Source organism: Podarcis gaigeae (assembly GCF_964106915.1).
Source record: "Podarcis gaigeae genome assembly, chromosome: 15".
In the NCBI taxonomy this organism is placed as follows: domain Eukaryota; kingdom Metazoa; phylum Chordata; class Lepidosauria; order Squamata; family Lacertidae; genus Podarcis; species Podarcis gaigeae.
The window spans coordinates 30101524-30126730 of record NC_139692.1 but is presented as its reverse complement, the minus strand read 5'-3'; the positions used below and the strand labels follow the sequence as shown (position 1 = coordinate 30126730).

The following is a 25207-nucleotide window of genomic DNA, read 5'->3' as shown; positions in this document are numbered from 1 at the left end:
CCTTTGATTTCAGCCGCAGGGAGAAGGAAGGGGGTGTGATGGGGGCCGACCGCCCCGGGTGTCAGCACTGAGGGGGGTGACAAAATGCCGGGCGGCATTCACCGCGGGGCCTGCAGCACGCCCAAGCCACGTGTCTCTCCTGGGAGTGACGCTGCGGCTTGGGCACCCACAGGCTCCAAAGGGTCCGCCTACCGTCTCCCCCTCAGTTGTAGGGCAGATGAGTGGGAGGAGGCAGGCAGACTCCTCGGAGGCCCTGTCCCTGGGCACAGGACACACACGCTGCCCCAGGCACCCAACAGGCTTGCTCCACTGCTGTTCAGCCACCAAAGATATGGCAACTCTTAGCATTTGTATCATTATGATGACTACTAGTATTACTACTAGTAGTCATAGTAGTAAACAGTTACTAGTAGTACTGTTTTAGTCGTTGTTGCTATTAATGAGATGACGGTGGTGATTGAATTATTATAGTTCCACCCATGTACAAGGCTCTGTACACAATTAAAATAAGAAATTCCACCCTGGAGGGTATGCAGCCCCAAACAACAAATTTAAAAAATAAAAAATCAATGCTTTAAAATGTGTAATTCACAATCCACAGCACCGTGTATAATAAAACTCACTAACCAGCCCCAAAGGCCTTAGGAAAAAAAGATGAGTTTTAAAAAGAGACTTAAACATATGAAGTGAGGGGCAGCCCACAAATGTTCCAGAAGACGATTCTAAAGATAATGGGAGAATGAACATTGCTGACCAGTCCTGGCCTTTTGACCACCTTTCAGTGCTGCTCTCCTGTCTTCCCTTAACCATGCCACTCTGAGCCACAGGAAATTCTGGGTAAATTCAGAATTGCTGGCTCTGAGTGACTGATTGGCTAATACCATTACCAACATAAGAAGAACCCTGCAGGATCAGGCCCATGGCCCATCTAGTCCAGCATCCTGTTCTCCCAGTGGCCGACCAGATGCCCCCAATGGGAATCCCACAAGCAGGACTTGAGTGTAACAGCATCACTCTCCCCTACAATCTAATTGTATGTTGCAAATCAGTTTCTGGTTTTAGTGGTGGGTGGCAGCAAGTAACGAGGATTCTCTCTTAGCATTTCCAGAGGGCTAGACGTCTGCTTACAGAGAAGACAATGGAAAGCCTTGTGGTGCCTTGAATGTTGGAAGATTCACGGAATACTGAATCCAATACAGTGGTACCTCGGGTTAAGTACTTAATTCGTTCTGGAGATCCATTCTTAACCTGAAACTGTTCTTAACCTGAAGCACCACATTAGCTTATGGGGCCTCCCGCTACCACTGCGCCGCTGGAGCATGATTTCTGTTCTCATCCTGAAGCAAAGTTCTTAACCCGAGGTACTATTTCTGGGTTAGCGGAGTCTGTAACCTGAAGCGTCTGCAACCTGAAGCGTATGTAACCTGAGGTACCACTGTACAGTCATACCTCGGGTTGAATGTGCTTCAGGTTGAGCGCTTTCGGGTTGTACTCCACGGCAACCCGGAAGTAACGGAGCACATTACTTCCAGGTTTCGCCACTCACGCATGCGCAGATGCTCAAAATGACATCACGCGCATGTGCCGAAGAGGCAAAACACGACCCACGCACGAGCAGACGCGCCATTGCGTCTTACGTTCCATTCAGGATGCGAACGGGGCTCAGGAGCGGATCCTGTTCGCATCCCGAGGTACCACTGTACTTAATGTTGGGAGATTTAGGGTAGACAAAATAAAGCCTTTCTTTGCACCACGCATAAACTATGGAACTTGCAACCACAGGAGGCAGTGATGGCTACCAACCTACATGGCTTTAAAAGAGGATTAGGCCAATTTATGGAGGAAAATAAAGCTATTGGTGGCTACTACTCTGCCTCCACAGTCAGAGGCAGCAATGCTTCTGAATACCACTTACTGGAAACCACAGGAGGGGAGAGGACTCAGGTCCTGCTTTCAGGTTTCCCATTTGGCCTCTGTGAGAACAGGATGCTGGACCAAATGGGCCACTGGTCTGATCCAGCAGGCTTTTACTGTGTCCTTATGTCCTCCAGCCCACCTGTGGTGTGAATCAATGGAGGAATGACAGGGTTTTAATGGGCCGTGCTTGTGCACTAACCTAGGGAGGGGCAATGTTAGTTTTTTCTCTGCTCGTTATCTTTATCTATGTTATTATTTATTGCATCCCTATGCAACCTTCTTCTCCAGGGAGTGAATGGTTCTCCCTTCTCCTCTCACTTAATCCCCACAACAACCCTGTGGGGCAGTGGCTGGCCCCCAAGTTCACCACCCAGTGAGTTTTGTGGTCAAGTTAGCCTACCTCACAGGGTTGTTGTTGGCATTAATTGAAGAAGAGGGAGACCCATGTGCATGCCACCTTGAGCGCCTCAGAGAAAAGGGTGGAAATAAATAAATGTACGTGAATGTCAAAGAACATTTGCCACTAAAAATGAAAGGGATGGGAAAGAAACAATGACTTTGCACAGGCTAACAATAACAAAGAAAAAATGTCTACAGCCAAGGCCTGCAAGGGGGGTGCATCAGATATAATGAAGAACCTCAAAATGTTTGGCAACTCTTTGGTAAGTCCTCTGCTGTTAATGAAGAATTTAGGGTATCTTCTATAGAATAAAGTGGCACCTCGGGTTAAGTACTTAGTTCATTCCTGAGATGCGTACTTAACCTGAAACTGTTCTTAACCTGAAGCACCACTTTAGCTAATGGGGCCTCCTGCTGCTGCCACGCCACCGGAGCACAATTTCTCTTCTTATCCTGAAGCAAAGTTCTTAACCTGAAGCACTATTTCTGGGTTAGCAGAGTCTGTAACCTGAAGCATATGTAACCTGAAGCGTATGTAACCCAAGGGACCACTGCATTGATTCAGCTGCTGTGTAATGGGACATGCTTCTCTTCTGATAGAAATTAATTTTTTATTGTGTTTATTTCCCGCCTTTTTCTCTGAGGAGTTCAAGGCGGTGTGCACATGGCCTCCCCCTTCTCATTTTATCCCCACAACAACCCAGTGAGGTAGATTTGGCGGGGAGCCAGTGATGGGCCCAAGGTCACCTAGTGAGTTTCACTGACAGGTGAGGATTCGAACCCCGCTCTCGCCCAGGCCCTAGACTGACATTCTAAGCACCGTGCTGAACTGTTTCTCTATGATGCCAACGGCACAGTCTCAATGTGCATTTTACTTGGAAGCCCTGCTATGTCCAGTGGGGTTTACTCCTAAGTCAGGATCCCGGCACGACTTGAGTCTCCCCAATTGCTAGTCAAGCAGCAGCGAATGGAATAACTAGAAAATGGACAACGTCTTGCTGGAAGGAGCAGCAAGTTTTTGTTAATCTGTGACACCGAACACACACACCCCGATTTGGCCCTGGTCCTACATCTTCAGGGCTTGCAGGAAAAGGATCCCAGGAAGGGACAATTTCAGGAAAGGCCACAGAGCCATTTCAGCACAGACACACAATGACAAATCAAAACGGGAACTCTGCTTCTTTCTTTCCCTTCCCTCTCGCCCCCTAGGATTGCGCTCCAAAAAACACCCACCTTTCAGCCACCAGAGAACGTCCGTGTGCATCTCGTCCGAGACATCTAGAACAGAGGAAGAGGGAAAGAGGCATTAGGAGCTGCAGTGCAGCATCTGAGAGGAAGGAGGGAAGCCAGCCAGCCAGCCTGGGGATCCTGCTTGCGGGATTATTTTTATTGGCCAGGCTCCTGAACTCAGGAGGAGAAGAAGGAGTCAAAGGCTGGCATTCGCACCACCTCCCTGGCTGGAGAGGGGGAGGCACTCTGGCGAAGCCGAGCCCACAGTGGTGGCAGGGAAGGTGGCACAGACCCCACGCCTTTCCCAGTGGCAACCTTGGGGGTCTCCACAAGCTGTTCTGCCCCTCGAAAGCTGAGCATGAGGGCCTTGCTTTGGCTCGGATCTAGCCCTGCTACCAGCAAACACAGCCAGCGGCTTGCATGAGGGTTTGGGCTCCCCAAGATATTGTCACTCCAACTCATCCCCAAACTTTGGGCATGCTGGAACCTGGGGCTGGTGGGATGTAGGTAAATTGAACTTTTAGAGGGGCAGCATCTATTTTATGGAACTCCCTGCCTTCTGACATCAGGGGGCGCCAGTGCTCTCCTCTTTTTGGTGCCTGCTAAAAGTGTTTTAGTTTAGGCAAGCCTACCCAGGCAGGTAGAATGCTGATGGACGTTTTGATCTGTTTTTGGTTTATTGCTGGTTTTGATTCTTTTAAAATGTTTTAAAGAGTTGGTCTCGCTGATAATTTTATTGCTTTACAGTGGTCCCTTGGTTTTGAAACGCCTTGGTACTCAAACAACTTGGAACCCAAACACTGCAAACCCGGAAGTAAGTCCGGTTTGCGAACTTTTTTTGGAAACCGAACATGCTTCGTTTTGAAGCATGTGCCACACTAATTTGAGTGCCACACTTCTGTTTTGAGTGTTACGCCAAGGTTTGTCTCAGCATTTTTTGTTTTTGCGTTTTTGCGGCTCTTTTTTGTGACTGTGTGGAACCCAGTTCAGCTAATGATTGATTGGTTGTGTGACTGCAGTACATTGTTTATTGTTTTCATTTTATGGATCAATGATCTCATTAGAAATTCATGTTAAATTGCTGTTTTAGGGGTTGTTTTTAAAAATCTGGAATGGATTAACCCATTTTGCATTACTTTCTATGGGACAGTGTGCCTTGGTTTTGGAACGCTTTGGTTTTGGAACAGACTTCTGGAAAGGATTAAGTTTGAGAACCAAGGTACGACTGTAATCTGTTTGTAAACTGCCTTGAGGGTTTAGTTTTGTTTTTACAAAATAAATAAGTAATAAAAGCAGCAGCAGCAGCAACAACAACAGTAATCTTCCCCTTTTGTCTCTTCCATGCCCCCTCCAAACAAGGATGCATTGGCCCACCTGCCATTGCCTCTGGCGCCCCCTAGTGTCAGACTCCATGCCTTACACACACACATACACAACCATTCCCAATGGGCAGCAGCTGCCACTGATGGCAAAGCAACCTGCTTGGCATGCAGAAGGTTCCCAGTTCAATCCCTAAGGGCATTCCCAATTAATGTTATGCTGCACTGTGACCCTGTCTCTGCTGACCTGAGTGAGTGCTGTATGTAGGGGCCATGCTTGGGAGAGGTGGAGAAATCCCACCCTTTCCTCATTTTAAGGTGGAGCCACCTGATTCGCACTTCAATCTGTCTACCAAAACACAGTTCATCTTACAAAATTCGCATTTCTCCGAAATTTGCAATGCATTTCTCCACCCAAGCGACATGTGCAGAGGTGCATGTACTTGGTGCAGTAAAGCGTGCATTAAAAGGCATATGTCCGGCACAATGACATTCAGAAATGCATTTGATATGGGGAAGCTGTTTTGCCAAAATGAGTATATTATGCAATATTGCATGCAATAAGGTGTATATTGGGAAGAAATCACAGTAAAATGCTGGTGAATTTTCATGGGAAGTTTTTTTTTTTAATGCAAACTGTGAAAATGTGGAATGAGAGAGACTGAAAAGCACATTTCAGTATTTTTTTTCTGCCTTGCCCTTAGCTGAACAGGAACTGGACTGAGAGCCAGCCCTACCATAAGGCAGGTTGAGACAGCGACCTTGGGCAGCCATTTTTCCACACAGGGCTGAGCGAAGGCCTTCTGTTGACTGAATTTATACCCTGCTTTCTTCCCAAATGAGTCTGAGTGGGGAGAAGGTGGTGCCAACCTCCAAACTCACGGATGGAACTCAACTGGACAGGCAGTGGGATCCTTCTTCAGAGTGAGGCAGCAGCCTTGGGCGGCAGGTGCCGTAGGAGTGGCAAAGAGCAGCCCTGCAACCCTTCCTCCTGCGCCCCCTAAGCTAACCCTTACTCTGCACCCCCTTAGCTGCTCTCCTGCCTCAGGCGCAGTTGGGGATGTTGTCGAAATAAGAGCCATTTGTGAGCCCAGTCAGATTCTGTATGTCGAATGGGGGCGGGTATTATCTTGTCCTTTGCCTCAGGCGGCAAAAGGTATTGGACCAGCCCTCACCGGGTCTGATGACTGCACTACTGTGTCCAGCCCTGCCTAGCTCAGCACAGGCCACTCTGACTGGCAGCAGCACCACGTCTTCAGAGTTTCAGGCAAAGAAACCTCCCTAACTGGGGACACCAGGAATGGAATGCAGGACCTTCCACATGCAAACAGGTAATCATAGATTTGCAGAACTGGCAGGGACACAAAGGGCCATCTAGTCCAACCCCTTACAATGCAGTAATCACAGCTAAAGCTGACTTCATGTTTTAATTTATTTTTTAAAAACTAATGGGGTGGAGGGGGGGCTTTTTATTTCATCTTTGCAAATCCACCTTGCCTCTGATGAGCGCAGCCTCCTCTGCCCTCCTCAAGGGGGGGCCCAGCCTGGTGGCACAAGACGCAGCCCAACAGACGCCTGCAACATACCCACAAAGAAAGCACTAAACCTCAGGGGGTCCTTCCCTTGGCGCAGGTTGATGAGGTCATCGGCCTCACTGCTGGGGCCCACACACTGCGGCCTCTGGTCCAGGCGGGCAGGCGGCTCTTCAAAACGCGCTGTCTGTCTTGGCAGGTCTTGGCTCGAGGTGGAAATGGCATCCTGCGGCAAACCCAAGGCTTCCTCCAACTCCCCAGGAAAAGCCGCCGCGAGCTTTGCTGGGTCCGGAGCCGGCGGGCTGCTTAACATCTCCCTCAAGTCCGGAGCTAAGCTGGAGCGAGGCTTCTCCCTCAAATCTGGAGCTGGCAGGCTGCAGGGCTTCTCCCTCAAATCCAGAGCTAAGCTGGAATGCTTCTCTCCGAAGTCTGGAGCTGGTAGGCTGAGGTGCCTGTCCATCACATCCGGGGTGGGAGGGCTTTGGCCTGGCTGGAGCAAAGGCCACCAAGTTGACTGAGGCCCAAACTTGCTTAAGGGCCTTGGAGGCAAGAGTCCCCAGTTCACGGTGGCCTCTGGATCCGACAAGGGCCTGGGTCTTGCTATGGTGGCGGTGGTGGGCTGAAGAGAACCTCTCGGAACCTGATGGGCCTCAAGGCCAGGCTCTGACTGGGTCCAAGCCGGCCCAAGGCTCCCATGCTGTGGGGTCTCCCTGACGAGGGAGCCCCTGTGTGGAATATCAGTCCCTGGAGGGGCGGACCGGCTGAGGGCTGCCTCCATTTCTTTATGAAAAGGGCACCTGTACTCAGATTCGCTCTCTGGGTGGGAAGCAGGCCTGTAGACAGGCTGGAATTCTTGCGGCAGAGAGTCAGGCCAGGGGGGCACACGAATGGTGGATTTGGGGACTGTTTGGAGGGGGGTCCTCTTGGCTTCGACATCTTTCAGCAAGGAGACCCTTCTTGCCTCAGGCTCCTGAGGGACGGATCCCCTTGGAGCCGGTTCGAGCCGGGCTTGGAGGGAACTTTTTCTCTGTTCGGTGGTGGAAAAGGGTTGCTGGCCAGGTGGCTCATGCCCCGGGGAAAGAGCCCGCTTCCAAGCATCCTCCATCTCCTGGTGGATTGGGCAGCGATACTCAGATTCATACACAGGGTGGAGGGAAGGCCTGTAGATGGCCTGGATTGGTTCAGACCTTGCCTGGAGGGAGGTCCGCTTCACGTCTGGCTCCCTGGGAGGAGAGCTCCTTCGGCGGGTGGGTTCAGGGGGTGGTTCCAGGGTGCCCCGCCTCGGATCTGGCTCCCTGGGAGGAGAGCTCTTCCGGCGGGTGGGTTCAGGGGGTGGTTCCAGGGTGCCCCGCCTCAGATCTGGCTCCCTGGGAGGAGAGCTCTTCCGGCGGGTGGGTTCAGGGGGTGGTTCCAGGGTGCCCCGCCTCAGATCTGGCTCCCTGGGAGGAGAGCTCTTCTGGCGGGTGGGTTCAGGGGGTGGTTCAAGGGTGCCCCGCCTCGTGTCTGGCTCCCTGGGAGGAGAGCTCTTCCGGCGGGCGGGTTCAGAGTGCGGTTCAAGAGAGCTCCTCCTTGCTTCCGCCTCTGTGGGGAGAGGAAGGGCCAACCACACCTCTGCTTGAGGAGAGTCGCTCTTTGGGAATACGGAGACCTTGTAGGCCGGCTCTGTCTGGGTCCACTCGTCCTTGGGGTTGGGGACGTGTTTGCGGATGAGTTTCCGAGGTGGCTGGCAGGTGTCCTGTGGTCCCAATTCCAGTGCCAGCTGAGGAAACGCCTTGGGCACCTGAAAGGATTCCCTCTTTGGGGGGTATACTCGTGCAGAATCCTCCTTGGGACTTGCCATAGGCCTCAGGTAGCTCTGGGTTGTCACCTGGGGCAAGTCACTCGGATTTGGGGAGATGGGGATGCATCTGTTGTCTACTTGGGTTCTCCCTATTCTGGATGCAGCCCGGGACCTCTGGTAGATTTCCTCCCGCTGTGAATTGAGGCTCTGTTGCATCGCCATCAGCATCTGGCTGTTCGTCATGGTGAGCTGCCCCGGCTGGATGGAACACTTGCCGCACCGGTAGTCCACCACCGGCTGAGGGGAGATGTTCCGGATGGACGTCCTCCCTTGCTGCAGAGGACCACCGAAGGAGAGCTCGTTTTCTTCCTGACACCCTGACCTCAAGGCAGGTCCCTGGGAGAGCTCACTCGCTCGGCGGGATGAGGTCCCAGCTGGGAGTTCGCCCCCTTTTGGCGAGGAGGTGCTGCTCCAGAAAGCGTCGCTTCCTCTGTAGGGATAATTGTTCCGCGGAAGGTCACCCGGTTGTTGGTAGAACGAATTCTCGGAGACCCCACTCCCTCTCCGCAGAGAAGGGCCCGGAACGAGGTTGTTTGGCCCTCTTGGAGCAGACGGCCTTCGGGGTTCCTCGGCCCCCCTCTGAGAAAGGGTGCCCTGGGAGACCTCGCTTCCCTTCCGTGAAGAGGCAGCTGGCGGAACGGACAGTCTCCGGGGAGCCTCACTGACGCTCCCCCTCTGGGGCAATGCATTCTGGGACAGTTCACTTCCTCGCCGAGGGGAGGAGCTCTGGCCTGCATCGCTCCCTCTGGGGGGCGAGGAGCTTCTCAGAAACTCACTGGCTCTCTGAGGGCTGCTCCCTCGATGGGACCGGGTGCCGGAGGCTCCTTCTCGCCGAGGGGATGTGTTCCTCTGGGTCTCTCTGCTTCGCCGGGGAGAGCCCTGGCGGGGCTCTTGGGCTATGTTGGCTGGAACAGGCAGAACCATCCTGGCGGGCGACCCCTTCTCATTGGAGCCCATGGCGCCGCTGGCTTCCCCTGGTCCTCCTCCGTTGGGGCACGAGCCCTGCCGGCAGTGCTAAGCACAGGTGATCTTGGGCCCTCCATAAAGCACCTGGTTGTTCTGGGAGCATCTTCAAGGGCCCCTCCATTTCCTCAGCTCGGCAGGGTCCTGGCAAGATCACAAAGCCGTGATGTCATCCTGCTGGACTGTGATGTCATCAGACACAACCCTGAGGACCTGCCTAGAAGCCATGGCCTCCTCTCCTATGCACGGCCCTTCAAAGCACTGCATCTCTCTGACCCTGCAATGTTGGCCCTGCATCCCCAAGTCCAAAATGATGAAATTTCCCTGCAGGTCTGAACAACTTTAAAATAACTCTGTTCCCAGGGCTTTTTTTCAACCAGGACTCACAGGAAACGGGGTTCCGGCTCCTCTCAGGTGGGCACCATTGCCAGGATGGCGTTTATGGTGAGTTCCCTCTTTTAATAGAAAAATAGCAGTGACTGTTCCAGAGCTTAGAGACAGTTGAAAGGTGGCGGACTTCTCCTTTCTTGGAGGTTTTTATGCAGGGGCTGGATGGCCATCTGTCATGGATGCTTTACGTGTGATCCCTGCATTGTGTTGTTGTTGTTGTTGTTGTTGTTTAGTCATTTAGTCGTGTCCGACTCTTCATGACCCCATGGACAGAGCACGCCAGGCACTCCTGTCTTCCACTGCCCACAGTTTGGTCAAACTCATGCTGGTAGCTTCAAGAACACTATCCAACCATCTCGTCCTCTGTCATCCCCTTCTCCTTGGGCCCTCCATCTTTCCCAACATCAGGGTCTTTTCCAGGGAGTCTTCTCTTCTCATGAGGTGGCCGAATTATTGGAGCCTCAGCTTCATGATCTGTCCTTCCAGGGAGCACTCAGGGCTGATTTCCTTAAGAATGGATAGGTTTGATCTTCTTGCACTCCATGGGACTCTCAAGAGTCTCCTCCAGCACCATAATTCAAAAGCATCAATTCTTCGGTGATCAGCCTTCTTTATGGTCCAGCTCTCACTTCCATACATCACTACTGGGAAAACCATGGCTTTTACCCTGCATTGTAGAGGCCCTATAATTCTAAGATGGCAATAACTAAAGCACAACCTTTAAAAAGATGCCAGTTTTGAACAACACTGGTCAATGCACTAGAACAGGGGTGGTGAACCTTATGCCCTATGGCTGAATGTGGCCCTCCAGGCCTTTATGTTTGGCCCTCAGAGTGCTCCCCAACCCAAACCCCTCAATGGACCTGCTTTTGCCTGGCTGGAATGCATCCTTGAATTCTGTTCTTACTCTCTTTTTGTCTGGATGGAGGACTGTCTGTGGGTGTGTAGACACTAGCCTATTATACAAAGGTAAATTTTGCCTTTGTTGCTCCACCCATTTATCCTTTGGCCACACCCACCACTGGCAGGTGGCCCTCGGGAGGTTGCCCAGAGGGGAATGTGGCCCTCGGACTGAAAAAAAAAATGTTTCCCCATACTAAAGGAACAGAGCAAAGCTAACAGAGATTCCGCCCAAACTACTGGTAACATTTAAGGGGAACACCTTAGAATCAATGAATTGTAGAGCTGGGACCCATAGGGTCATCTAGTCCAACCCCTGTAGTGCAGGAATCACAGTCTCCATTTGCCGGGTACCTGGAAAGTGTTCCAAAGAGATGGGGACACCACTAAAAAGGCCCCGCAACTGCATTTCCCTACACTTCCCATGGCAAAACGATGGAAGCACTTAGGTGGGGAAAGTGCTCTCCTAAACCCCAGGCTTTGCAATCTGTGCTTTTTTCTCACAACAACCCTGTGAAGTGGGCAATGCAGTTATTCCCACTACAGTGGTACCTCGGGTTACATACGCTTCAGGTTACAGACGTTTCAAGTTACAGACTCCGCTAACCCAGAAATAGTACCTCAGGTTAAGAACTTTACTTCAGAATGAGAACAGAAATCGTGGTCTGGCGGCGCGGCGGCAGCAGGAGGCCCCATTAGCTAAAGTGGTGCTTCAGGTTAAGAACAGTTTCAGGTTAAGAACGGACCTCCGGAACGAATTAAGTACTTAACCTGAGGTACCACTGTATACATGTGTGAATTGAATCTGTGTGTTAATTGTTAATTGACCGACTGTATATTATTAGTAATTTTATTGTAATATTATTACTATTATGAACTTGTAACCTACTAAGTTCTACTCAGAGTAAACCAGTTCAAATTAAAAGACCTACTGTAAGTTCATCATGTTGTTAATTACAGTGAATCCGTTCTGAGTAGAACTTAATTGGAGACCACCCATTATTATTCTTAGTTTTTCACTTTTTCTATTATTATTTTTTAAAGGTTCACAAGAAAGAAAAAGCATCCAAGAACAAATGAAGATGCAGGGTAGGAAACCATCCTTAAATTATAATTTTTAAAACCCCACTTTTTAAAAGTCCACAGCCAAATTAAAAGCCGAGACCAGCAAAGTTCAATACTTAGTAGAATACCATCATTAATGTTTAAAGAAGATTTTCTGCAAACACCTGGAGACGATCTCATCATTTATTTGTTTATTTATTTATTTATCATTTTACTATGTTAATCTGGCGCCACCCACTGGTTGGATCCCTGGCTTTCACCTAGCCAGCCACCACAGCTTCTGACATTGCTCTTAACCAGCAGGAGGCGCCCTCACAAGAGCTGAGCACCCACAGAGCATTAGGCGATGATGGGAATCTTCAGGGAAGATCAGCTCAAGTCCAAGACTTTTCAGTGGAGACTGTTTACCCCAGGGTTGGCGGGCCCATTCAGGCCCCAAGATCACCACAGGAAAGTGTACATTTGAATTTTAACTGCTATGAGGTTTTTTAAAAACAACAACAACAAAACATTGGTTTTGTTTGTAAAAATTTTAATGTAACTTGCTTTTGATGTGTTTTTTTAAAAAGGTCTTTTAAATGACTATTTTAGACTGCGTTGAAAAACCTCTGAGAGGCCTTTTGTCCTAGTAAGCAGAATATAAATTTTGTTAGATAGTCCTGCGCTGTTCTCATTACCTGTGTTTTAATAGATTTGCTTTTTACATTGTATTAAATCTATTAGAGTTTAATTACTTTTAAACAATTACCTACATGCTTTTAGCTTTTTGTAACCCCCCCCCCCATGTTGTTTAAATTTGTGTAAATCGCCTTGAGTCGCAGTCTGGGAAGAAGGCAGGATATAATGGAACATAATAAATAATAAAGATCAAGATCAAATACAAAAAAAAGCTTTCCTCCTGTCTCTTTTACCAGCTATCTCACAATTCCTGCTCCAACATAGTGTATGTCCCCCTCTGTGTAGAATCGTAGAATTGTAGAGGTGGAGGGAACCTAAAGGGTCATCCAGTCCAATTCTCTGCAATGCAGGAACTGGTGTGATTGTGGTGTGAATGTGTAAATGCACCAGTGGCGTGCCTAAGGAGTGTTAAGTAGCCACAACTACTGCTAGGATGTGGGCCTCAGAGGGCTGGGGCAGCAAGAAGATTAAGGTGCACACATTCAGACATTGCTCTTGAGGGGTGCGAGATCGAGGTATGAACACACAAGCGTGAGCTTCTTCTAACCCCAGGAAACCAACTCTGGTTGGGCCAAGGCTGAACAGAGATTCTGTGGCAGAAATGGGGCTTTGATCTGAAGGCCCTGAGATTAGCCCAGTGCTTTATCGCTAAGCATCCAGTTATTCTCTTTCATCACCAGGGTGCCACCACTAAAAAGCCCTGCTCACAAGTGCCCTTCCACCTCTAATCTCACATCACCTAGAACCTAATAACACCAGCTAGGTCAAGCCAAAAGTCCAGCATCCTGTCACTCAAGTACTAAACGTCAAACCAATGCTCACTGTAATCCTCTTTACAACGACCCTGAGAGGCTGCTCCATATTGCAGCTACAGGGAGGAATTGGGGTTGAGGTTCTGGCCACCGAGCTACAACTCAGTTCCTAGTCTTGATTTTTTCAGGATTATTATTTTCTCCAAAGAGGTCACAAGAGGAGCCGTGTAGCCGGATGAAGCCAAAAGGCCAATCTATCGAGCCCAGAATCCTATTTCCACAGTGACCCACCAGCCCTCGGTGTTTTGGGGAGAGTTGAGAGAAAGCACACTTGACATGCTCAAAACTTCATTTTGTCAAAGCAGCAGGAGCCCCGCCCCCTTTTCCCTGCTTTCCCCATGGAAGGAGGACGGAAAGGCACCCTTAGCGTGGTCAGAAGCTCCTCCTTGTTGAGATGTGATCAGATGCTCGGAGAAGATATACAGTTTTGTTAAATGACACTACTGATTTCACTTCAGACGCCAAGGCAGCAGGAGCCCCGCCCCCTTCTGCTTGCTCGCCCGCTGGGAGGCTGAGAGAAAGCACTCTTAACATGCTCAGAATCTCTTGCTTAAGAGACCAAGGCAGCAAAGGACCCGTCCCCTTTAGGCGACCCCCCTTCCCGCTGTTTTGCGAGGAGGGGGGGCTGCTTTAAAGCTCTCCCTCCCCCGCCCGCCCCTTCTTCCTCCTGCCGCGCCCACCGCCTTTTTTCCATACCAGGAAAGCGTCGTCGGCGTCCCCTTTAAGAGCGTCGGCGGGGCCGAGGGCGCCCCCTGGCGGCCCGCGGCGGCGCTGCAGGTGCAGGTGGAGGATCGCGCGCCTCCAGGTGCGGCCGCCGCTGCTGCTGCTCCGTCGGCTCGGCCGTCCCCACCATGGAGCGCGATCGGGGCCCGCGGGGCTCGGCGGTGGACCTGGGCTTCGGGGCGCTCAGCACCGCGCAGCTCCGCGCCCTCATGCGGGACGAGACGTGGCTGGAGCGCATCGTCAAGCTGAGCAGGAAGGTAACCCCAGGATCGGGACCCCCGAGGAGGAGGATCGGGCCCCTGGGAGGGAGAGGTGGAACGGGGGGGGCGCATCCTACCTCTTTTTTGCACGCGTCGCTTGGATGGCATGCATCGGGATGCACATCCCAGCCCCCTCCCCGTCCAAACATGTAACCGACCCCCACCCCACCCCGCCATCCATCTAATGCCCCCCCGGCCAATTAAAACACCCACAGCACACAAAGGGGGCACCGATGCCCCCGTCAGGCCTGCCACTGCCCTCCTCTGGGGCCGTGCCACACACCCCAAAACCCTATTGCAGAGAGGGTGCCCGTTGATGAGGGGGGCATGGCATGGGGGGCACAGTGCCAATCCAGCCAGGCCTGTGCTTGGTGCCCAGAAACGGTGTCCAGCACCACCACTGACGGCCTTTCCACAGAGGCTTGTGGCTATGCCCCCCAAAACACCCCATGCCCCCCAAATGTGCAATCCTGTGGGGCAAACCAGTCGTTCCCTGACTGCCTCCCAATCTGGCCGATGTGCCTCTCCATCTCACCCCCCAATCCAATCCAATCTTGGGGGGGACCATAATGCCCCCCACTTACCTTCAAAGCTCCTACCAGGACACCCCAAACAAATTTGAGCACAGCTGCTGTTTCCTTGGCACCCCACTTCTTCAATTACCCACCCACCCCCTACCAAAATAGATGCTACCGAGCCCTTTTGCACGGTGATTTTAATATTCTGCTGCTTCCCCAGACACCTGTCACTTGGACCCCCCCCAAAAAAAAATTAACCGCCCCCTTGCAGCAGTTTTTGCAAAGGCTCCTTCTTTGTTATCTCTATGCCACTGGCGATGCCAGTTGAGGGTCGAGGTGTGTGTGTGTGTGTGTGTGTGTGGAAGGCTGCAAGGGCCTGGATGCTTTGTCTGGGTGGGTGGGGAGCCTCTATCCTGGGGTACCCCCTCCTTCCCCTCCAAAACCAGCCCCAATGCTCATAATCGCAAACCCACGCACCCTCCCCGCACACCCCTGTCTGTTTTGTTTTTCTGCACCCTTAGGAAGGGAGTTTGGGATCCATCCAAGGCTCTCTGAATCAGCCAGAGGATTTATTTTTGTTTTATTTTGGGGGGGTGTGGGGGTGTTGCTGTCTGTATTGTGTGCATCTTGCCGAATAATTGCCAGAGCTTTTCATACATTTGGATCACGGATGGCGTAGGGTTTTGCCTTTCCGACAGAGAGCCATGGAAACAAAGGACATCCTCTTTTTGTTTTTGGCCAACCCCTACTAAATCTAACTAGCCTCCTCCCCGTTCCAGGAATCCCCCCCCCCCCGCCTCCTAATTCTGGCTCCCCAAAACCTTTACAGGCCCACTCAATTTTGTGTCCACCCCCACCCCTATCCAGACACGTCACAGACTGCTGTTACTGTCCATTCTCCCAAGAATACGTCGGGTCTGTTTATCTCAGAAAGGCACCTTCGCCTCGCAACCCTGGGAAGCAGGAGATCCCCCCCACACACACACCCTGTTTCCTGGGTTTGTCCTGGGTTAATTGCTCTGGAATAACTGTTTCTCTGTGGGGTGCCCACGAGGGTTTCAGAGGACCCCGGGACCATCCCTGTGTGGTCCCACAACTCCGCCCCACTCAATGCCCCAGAGATGCCCCCAAATGGGGCACGGGTGTAGAAAGGATTCCACATCGTGTGGACATTTAGCCAGGATTAAAACTGGGGTGGGTGATGCAAGGCCCTGTCTGCCCACCCTGGTTGTTGGGGGGGGGGCGACCTAAACAAAGCTTTGTAGCAGTCATCCTACTTGCAATGTTATTTGAGAATTGCTTAAAGAATGTTGCTCTGTGCAGTGGGTCATCTTGGAAGAATTAGGCGCATCTTCAGCGGGGGGGGGGGGGAGTCCAGATGCCATCTTGCTCTGAGGCTCAGTCAGGGCAGCAGGTTAGGCAGAGGTGGGCACCGTCGCAGTTTCTCATTGGCCCTGCTGCAAACTCAAGAGCGCGGATCGGATCTAGCTGTTGGATATGGGTTGGTGGAGCGGAGAAGCATCCCGCTCTGGCCCATCTGATGAATGTGAATGTTGGGAGGTTTGGGACAGATAAGAGGAAGAAGTCCTTCCTGCATTGCATGGTTAAACTATGGAACTCACTTCCACCAACTCGGGTGGCTTTTAAAGAGAATTAGACAAATTCATGGAGGATAATAAAGCTATCGAAGGCTACTCGTCATGGTGGGGCTGTACTGTGCCTCCAGAGTTGGAAACTCTGTTGCTGGAAATGGCAAGAGGGGAGAGGGCTCTTGCTTGTGGGCTTCCCATCGGGGCGTCTGGTTGGTCACTGTGAGAATGGGATGCTGAGCCAAATGGGCCCCCTTTGGCCTGATCCAGGCCTCTTCTTGTGTCTGCTAAGCACATGTATCTGGTTTCTTCCACACAGGGGCTCTGAAGCCACTGTTGCTTGCCTGAGCCATGAGAGCTTAAAGTTTCAGAAACGGGAGCCTTAAAGACCCCAAAATGTTCATAGCTTGGGCAAGGACAGGAGAGAGCTGGGAGCCTGCTCTGAGGAGAGATGTTGTCATTGTCTGTGACAATTGCAATAGTCAGCAGTTCAGAATCTAAACTTTAGTTGCCTTGTGGCACAGAGACATTCTCTCTGGTTATCCTTGTAAAGTCGCAGCTTGCTTCTTATCCCCATATTGCAGATGGGAAAACTGAGGCTGAGTGGTGATTGTTTACCCAAAGGCACCACCAAGTGAGTTCATGGGTGTTAGATATAAATCCTCTCTGTTCACAGTTTTAGCCATACTGCATGGTTCTTCTTCCTGTTGTTTTATAATTAAGTTTATTGGTTTGCTCCTCCATCCATCCTCTCCCCCGCCGCGCCCCCCGTGGGCTCTCTGTTAATGAAGCGGGGCCTTTGTACTGGTGGCTCCACTGCTCTAGAGCTTGGCTCTCCCTGTCTGTGAAGGGACACCCTTGTTTCCTCCAGCTTTGAATTGTTTTGGTCGCCAGCATATTACAAAAACCTACTTGACGTCTGCAGACTGTGTTTGTCTGCCATTAAAGACTGCATTCTGCTCCGGATAGGAGCTGTTTATGGCACAAAAGCTTCTAATAAGTTTAAAAACCAGTCCATCAACTTAATATCAATAACACAACACCATCACTTTGGGAAGAGGTCCCTGCCTCATGGACCAAACAGTTGCACCATTTGCAAGAAACAGAGGGTGGCTGAGCTGCAGAAAAGGTTCCTGGTGAGCAAACAGGTAGCTCAAGCAAGTTAGTCAAGCCACATATTGCAGAGGATTGCGAGGTCAATCCTTTGTTGTTGTTGTTGTTGTTGCTGTTTGTTATATTTATATCCTGCCTTTTTCCCAGACAGGGAGTCAAGGCACCTTACACAAATTAAAACAAGACATATAAAGCACAGAAGGCTAAAATCATATAAAAGATGATAGTTCAAAAGTAATTAAGCTCTAATAAAACAATATAAAAACAGATCTATTAAACTACAGATGTGGCACTCTTTAAAAGCCCTTTTCTTTAAAAACAGCTGGTTCCCCAAAAGCCTGTTGGAATGAAGCCGTTGTCACCTGCTGGCGGAAGGGCAACAAGGAGTGAGTGAAAACAAAAAAAATTCCTTCCAGTAGCACCTTAAAGACCAAGTTGGTCTTTAAGGTGCTACTGGAAGGAATTTTTTTTGTTTTGACTATGGCAGACCAACACGGCTACCTATCTGTAACTGGAACTAAGGAGTGAGTGAGTTTGGTTTCTCTAGGGAGGGAGTTTCTCAGTCTGGGGGCAGCCACTGACAAGATCATGCACCCCCAAACTTGGCCCTCCAGCTGTTTTGGGACTACAACTCCCATCATCCCTAGCTAACAGGACAGTGGTTAGGGATGATGGGAACTGTAGTCCCAAAACATCTGGGGGGCCAATTTTGGGGGTGCCTGGAAAGACCCCCTCCCACATCCCCACCAAGCGTGCCTGTGAGGCTGGCAGGACTGAGAGAAGAGCCTCTGTATGGCTTCTCCCATCCTGAACACCAACTAGACTAGTAGCTGAAACAACCAAACTCAGCCTCACCCACTTACCCTAAAATATTATTCCTCCAACCGTGGAGGCAGAGCATAAGCCATCCTGTCAAATAGCCATCGATAGCTATATTCTCCTCCGTGAAATTATCCAGCCATCCAAGTTGGTGGCCAGCCCTGCGTCCTCCTGTGGGAGGGAGTTCCACAGTTTAACGCTATGTCTGTCTATTGCAGTTCCAGAACTTGCAGCTGGAACGGGAGAGGCGCCTGGCCTCCAACTACGCCTTGGCCAAGCAGAACCTGGCACTGCAACCACGGCTGGAGAACGGCAAGGCCTCCCTGGCCATCAAGTACCAGGAGCTGAGGGAACTGCGGGAGACATGCCGGGACAAGCAGCAGCGTCTGGGTGAGCCCCCTCCCCGCATATCCAAGCCTGGCAGCCATCTTTCCTTGAGCCTCGCCTGACCCCTCATTCCGGTTGTCTGTCAGCTGTGGCTCTCTGCACGGAAGGGGAATTCTGCACATGCTTTTGTGACTTATTTGCTGTTTATTTCCTAACGCTTCTAAACTGCCTCTTTGTGGAAAACCTCAGAGCTGTTTGCAAAAAGAGTAAAACTGTAAGATTATTAGTAAAAACCACTACGATGTTAAAATTAAAATAAAACCAGCAACAAACTAAAAACACACCAACACTGTAAACAACTGACCAGGCTCGGTTAAACACAAAATGTATTTAGCAGGGGAAAGAGTGATGTCAATAGGCAGGGAGTTCCAAAGGGTAGGAATTTGAGTTGAGCTCCAGGCTGGGCTTTGTCGGACTGGTGTGTCCCATGAGCAGGGCTGCCAGACCTCCAGGGCTCACCTGAAGTCTGCAGGTTGGTCTGGCCCAGGTGGAACGGGAAGCTGGCTGCAAATTATTGCATAGATTCTCTAGGGTGGGAGTCTGCCCTCCTGCCCCTCTCCCAATTAACCTCCATCTCCAGGGCTGTGGTAGGACGGAGCACAGAGGAAGAACCACCAGGGGCCGCCCCCTGTGATATTACCCTAAGTCTCAGCTTTGGGCCGTGAAATCTCAGCTTCCGGGATGCTCCTGACCCCGTGACCTTATCCTTGAGCCACGCTGGCATCCTAGAATAGCATGTCATAGCCTCTTCCTACTCCCCCACCCACCATTCCATGGCGATTCTCTAGGATAGAGGCTTCCTGTTGTTGTTAATTGCCCACCCATCACCCTAAGGTCCCAAGGTAAAACGCAGTATTAAAAACAATTAAAAACAACATTCAACCATAAAATTAAGGCGGTTCCTAAAAGCATAAACCTCAAGGCTCAAAAGGACCTTTTTGGTGGTGGCTCCCCACTTGTGCCTGACCTTTGGCTGTGAATTCTCTGTGGCCTCCTTCCGTGGGTGGGATGTTTTATCCTTGCGTTTTAAAAAGATGAACACGTTTTAGATTTTTCTCTGTGTTTTGTCCTGGGCTAGTTTAAACGTGTGTGGGCTTTTTTATTGCCTTAAGTCACTTTAAAACAAAAAAACAAAACAACCCTCAAAGTTTAATAAGTAAGAATAAATATTGATAGCCATGCCAGCTGCAGAGAGCAGAAGCGACCTGGGATCCAAAATATCTGGTTGGGGAAGTCTGGTGTATGCAGTGTGGCTTAGCAGGAGAGCCCCATACTTTTACAAGACAGCTATTCTTTTGGCTTAAAGCGTGAAAGAGACAAAAATGGCATTAAGCTCCCCTGTATGTATGCACACATCTGGCAGTCTGGATTGGGCTGTGGACCACTAGCCCCCAACACATCCTACAGGGATGCTTAGGGAGCCTGTGATTCCCATTAGCACAGCTGCATGAGACCCAATTGCTTGTGTGGAGTCACTTTTGGACCGGAATAATAGGGCATTGAGGTCACCCCTCCAGGAACCTTCCCCTTTTATTTGTTCATTTGAGAAACTGCATTTATTTACCACTATATATCATTTTTTAAATTAAAAACACACAATCAAAGCAGTGTTCAACAATAAAACCATAAAAATGTTAAAAACAGACAGCAGTCAACCACTGAGGAAGGATGTATTTACAATTGCCTGCAAAGTATTGGCAGAATAGAATAGTTTCCAGCAAGTGTTTAAATGCCGGCACAGAAGGCGCCTACTGAATCTCTAACAGCAGAGAGTTCCACAGGACACCAAAGGTTCGGTTTCTCGTTGTTGTCAAACAAGCATCACCAACCTGGGGAATGGCCAGCGATGTTCCTGCAGATAATCTCAGTGAACAAGTTGGGATTTAAGTGTTCAGGCAGTCCCTGGTCAGGAAGGGAATCTTCCGAAAGCAATTTGCAAGCTCCCATGTCCTAACGGAAACTACGATGCAATTTAAGGAGGAGGGTGGGAAAACATCAAAACAAAGCAATTTATTCAGGACTAGCAACTTGCCCATCCCACTAGTTCTGTACAGTAAACTTTTTCCAACCTGGTGTCCTCCAGAAGTTTGGGACCATGGCCAGATTCACCTCATACATTTAGTAGACTATGATACCACTTTGAACAGTCATGGCTTGCCCCAAAGAATTCTGGGAAGTGTTGTTTGTTTATGGTGCTGAGAACAGTTAAAGGTAAAGGTAAAGGTACCCCTGCCCGTACGGGCCAGTCTTGCCAGACTCTGGGGTTGTGCGCCCATCTCACTCAAGAGGCCAGGGGCCAGCGCTGTCCGGAGACACTTCCGGGTCACGTGGCCAGCGTGACATCGCTGCTCTGGTGAGCCAGACCCGCACACGGAAACGCCGTTTACCTTCCCGCTGGTAAGCGGTCCCTATTTATCTACTTGCACCCGGGGGTGCTTTCGAACTGCTAGGTTGGCAGGCGCTGGGACCGAGCAACGGGAGCGCACCCCGCAGCGGGGATTCGAACCACCGACCTTTCGATCGGCAAGCCCTAGGCGCTGAGGCTTTAACCCGCAGCGCCACCCGCGTCCCGCTGAGAACAGTTAGGAGGCCCCTATTCCCCTCCCAGAGCTACAATTCCCAGCATGGTTTCACAATCCCTCTTCCCCAGGAAGGCTGCCAAGGGGTCAATCCCTGATGTCTCCAGGTAGCAGGCTGGGAGAGATGCCTTTCTGAAATCCTGGATGGCAGCTGCCCATCAGAGCAGACATCCCAGAGGTAGATGGACCAGTGAGTCCAACACTATAAAGGCAGCTTGTATTCATCATTATCTTTTATTATTTGTATGCCAAGCATCTGACTGGGTTGCCCCAGCCACTCTGGCGGCTCCCAACAAATTGAAACATCTCACACAGTAAAACATCAAACATTAAAAACCATGAGGACCAGGAACTTACCACGATGGTAGATCACCTGTTGTTTTGCTGACCCGGACTAATGTTCCGTTTCCTAGAGCAGGATGGAGAAGGAAGGTGAAGCCCCGATGGCACCTTGGGATTAAACCCTGCTTCGTGGGAGGGAAGAGTGAGGGCTCTGGGGAAGGAGTGTCTGCGACTGAGGCTGCTTTTTTGCCTGGCAGGGGCCTGTATGGCCAAGTGGACCCCCGAGAACGCTGTGAGCAGGCTGCAAGCTGAGCTGGACGGCGTGGAGGCCAAGGTGGAGGTGAGTTGCCACGATGGGGGGCTACTAGTGAGGGGAAACACCCGCACTGAAGTGCATATGGCCGCTGGCCCCACAAAACTGTTGTAGGGTTGTCAGGGAGTCCATCAGCTGGGGGCACCAGAGCCCAGTAAGCCAACTTTTCTGCTCAGCCTCATCCTCCCTGCTGAGTTCTGCGAGAGGAGGAGGAAACTCCTTGGGTCTTTTTGCCACGGTGGGCAATTCCCTTTAACCCTGACAGCTGAGATCTCAGAACCATAGAACAGTGCAAGGATCACAGCACAGACGGGTGTGTGTGAAGGTTTGCAAAAACAACCTCCCCTGCAAAGGTTTATCATTTATTTTTTAATTAAATTTGTATACCACCCTTCACCTGTTGATCTCAGGGTGGTTTGCAACCTAAAATTGCAATACAGTCATACCTTGGATCCCGAACACCTTGCGAGTTGAACGTTTTGGCTCCTGAACACCACAAACCCGGAAGTGAGCATTACGGTTTGCAAACATTCTTTGGAACCCGAACATCCGACAGGGCTTCCGCAGCTTCTGATTGGCTGCAGGAGCCGTACTTTGGTTTCTGAACGTTTTGGAAGTTGAACAGACTTGCAGAACGGATTCTGTTCGACTTCCGAGGTACCACTGTATTAGATTTGCGTTCGTTGTCCCACCCACTTTTGGTCCTGGCTCCGCCCACCACTTGCACACCAAGGATTCCAAGAAGGGAACATGGCTCTGGGCCAAACAAGGTTCCCTGTCCCTGACCTCTCTGTATAAATTGGGCCCTGCAGGTTTCACTTTTCCCTCTTCACTTTAATTTCATAAAGGGGTCCGAGGGTCATCTAGTCCAACCCGCTTCAAGGAGCGTCGAGAGGGGCGGAAGGCCTTCCAGAGGCTTGCTTGAATTCTCCCATTCCTTCCTCCCCCTGCCCTGTTTATTTCCAGGAGCAGATGGAGCAGTTTCTCTGCTGGGACCTCCCCGTGGAGACCTTTGTGGAGTCTTTCCAGCACGCCCGAATGCTCTCCCACCTGCGCCGCACCCAGCTGGAGAAGCTGCAGGGCGCCCTCAAACTGGAGAAACTGGAGAAGGCCAAGGACAAGCCCAGCCCCGGCAGCGAGGAGCCGCCCGCCGTCTCCCCCGCCCTCCCAGTGCCAGCGCCGCCTCCACCACCGCCTTCGGCCCAAGCCCCTCCTCCAGCGCCAAACGGGCCGCCCCCCAAGGTCTTCCAGCTGCGCTTGGCGCCAGCGTTCCTCATCCCCTCGGAGGCCGTGCTCCCCATCCCGGTGGGGACCGGCCCCCAAAAGTGCTGCCTGCCGGCCCTGGCCACCTCGCACCCTGCCGCTCCCTTCGTGAGCTCGCCCTTGAGCCTGATTGGACACATCCACCTGGCGCAGGCCCACCTGCCTCCCCAGCAGAAGAAGAAGGAGCCGCCACACCGGTAGCCGACCGCAGGTGACGGACCATTTTTACCGGAGCCTCCGTCGCGAGACGAGACGGGCCAGGGTCCGGGGCGCGGCGCCGCCAGCACCCCCCGACCTGCCGACCACTCTGCCCGCCCAGACTTGACCGGAGCTGGGGCGTTGGGGTGGGGCAGGACTATGGCAGCTACAGGGGGGTGTCCTATATGATTTAGACGCTCGGCGCTGTCTCTGTCTCCCATCTCTTGGGGCTACCTGGCCGGCTGGGGCTATCAGACGTTATTGTAAGTATAGGTGCCGGAGGGCCGGGGAGGGGGGCTGCCCTCCCCCATCATTTAGAAATAAGGGAAAGTCTATATTTAGCTCCACCCCTCTCCTTTTTTGTGAGGGGGACCCTATGACCATTCTGCACCCATTCGACGCCAGAAAGAGCATAGGAGCCAACTCTCAGGGGCCGAGGTCCCTTCGTCGTCGTCCCCATAAAATATTTGAGGGGGCCCCCCCAAAGTTGATAGGCATTGCCATTTAAATGGTGTGCGTGTGCCGCGTCTTGTGATCGATTATGCGGGGCGGGGTTTACCTGAGCCCCCCGATATTTTATTCCATTTGGCACCCCTGAGAGAGAGAGAGGCTTGCAGGCTGCTCCCTATCCTGCTTTGAGGTGGCTGACTCTGGGTGGGAATGCCTGTCCTCCAGACCCAGCCCACAAACTGAACTTCCCCTATATAGCACAAGTGTCTCCATTTTGGAAGCCAGAGGGAAAGACCAAGAAAAGGGGTAGAGTAGAGCACATTTGGGATGGGGGTGTGGGGTGAAGGGAGTTGGGCACAGGCAGATATTCTGTTGGCGGGGTGTGTTGTTGTTTTTTTGAGCCAGAAGCTGAATTCTCCTTCTCCCCCTCGCCTCCTCACAATAATTTGTATGTTGGGAGTGAGGTGGGGGGGCAGCTTCTGAGGTAGAACTGGGAGGGCTAATTTGGGGGGTTGGGGGGCAAGGGCTGAGGTTGCGAAGCACAGGGTAGGACATGAAGCCCAAAGTTAGGCCACGGCTAGAGGATGGGTTTGTGGAACCAGCACACACGGATTCAACAGGGTATGGGGTGTGGGGCTCAGCCAGGGTCTGGGGTGGGGGGGGCGGGGTGGAATTTGTCTTTCTGGAAGACGTAGGGCTGAGCGACACACACACACACAAAAAAAACTGGGGCGGGGTGGGCCAGGTGAGGATGTATTTTTGAGCCGTTTTAACTTGAATGTGCTTGCAAAAATTTGAATTGTCAGGATCGGGGGGAGGCTGCAGCGAGAAGGAGGATTGAACCAGAAAACTTATTTGTGTTTTTTTAAAAAAAAAAATAATCCAGAGAGTCTCAAGTGCTCCCTCATGGAAGAGGTGGTTTCTGTGTCTCTGCATGAGTCACTGGCCCGGTTTTCTTCTCTTATTCAGTCTCCTCAGGAGCTGGTAGAAGTGAGTTATTCAGTCATTGCCGAGGGAATCAGAAAGCAGTATTCTGACCTGCCAGCAGATGAGGCTGCCTGTCACTTCTCTGCATGAGCAATTTGTATGAAGTGTCTCAAAAAATGTTTTTAAAAAGAGCGAAACAAATCTTGAAATTTGCGTTCAGCTGTCAAAAGGTCCCCACTTTTTGTTGACCGGCGGTGAGATTTCAGCTCTTGCAGATGGGGCATGCCCTGTCTTCTGGAGACAGACAGGATGGGTAAGGATGTGTGCAGCTATCGCAACTCTGACTGTGCCATCCCTGGTGTAGAAAGAGCATTTGGGGTGTCCCTGGGTGAGCTGACTGTGGGGAGCGTGCTCAGGCAGGGGACGGCTTCTCCCCTCTTCCATGGGGCATGACGTCCCTGTGACTGATCCCACTTTGGGAGAGGAGGACGGCAGCACCCTCCATCTCTGGCTGGTTGCTGGGGTGATTGTGTAGCAGGAGGGATTGTGTACCAGGGCAGCTCCTCCAATCCGGTGCTGAGAAACCAGCCCCTGAGTGTAGAGAGCCAGGCGGTCTGGGACAGTGAGAGGAAGAAAGCAGCTGGAGGCCTGGAGGAACCTTCTTTCTTTGCTTGAACCCAGGCAGGAGCATGGCACAGCAGCTATGATGAAGGGAATGCACTCTGCACACGCTCAGAGGCA

General features: G+C 51.4%; 2 protein-coding genes across 3 annotated transcripts in view; one reads left to right on the top strand and one right to left on the bottom strand.

Annotated features, from left to right (window-relative positions):
- Positions 1 to 9656, bottom strand: part of LOC310832525 (uncharacterized protein) — a 30650-nt gene extending 20994 nt beyond the window's left edge. Inside the window, exons 1-2 of one of the 2 annotated variants that reach the window (XR_014558334.1) lie at positions 6452 to 9654; positions 3550 to 3594 (exon numbers count right to left, since the gene is read on the bottom strand). Coding sequence is in view for 1 of the 2 variants with exons in the window: in XM_083714438.1 (XP_083570564.1) it covers positions 6393 to 9194 (2802 nt within the window). In the remaining variant the exon portion in view is untranslated. Of the gene's footprint in view, positions 1 to 3549; positions 3595 to 6279 lie in introns of those variants that run through there. The other variant, XM_083714438.1, reaches the window with a different exon arrangement.
- A 4170-nt stretch (positions 9657 to 13826) lies between these two features.
- On the top strand, positions 13827 to 24856 carry VPS37D (VPS37D subunit of ESCRT-I). Its single transcript, XM_083714821.1, has 4 exons — positions 13827 to 14025; positions 18286 to 18457; positions 21573 to 21655; positions 22595 to 24856. Exons 1-4 carry the CDS (start codon positions 13897 to 13899, stop codon positions 23090 to 23092), a joined length of 882 nt encoding a protein of 293 aa, XP_083570947.1. The 5' UTR covers positions 13827 to 13896; the 3' UTR covers positions 23093 to 24856.
- Positions 24857 to 25207: the final 351 nt, after the last annotated feature.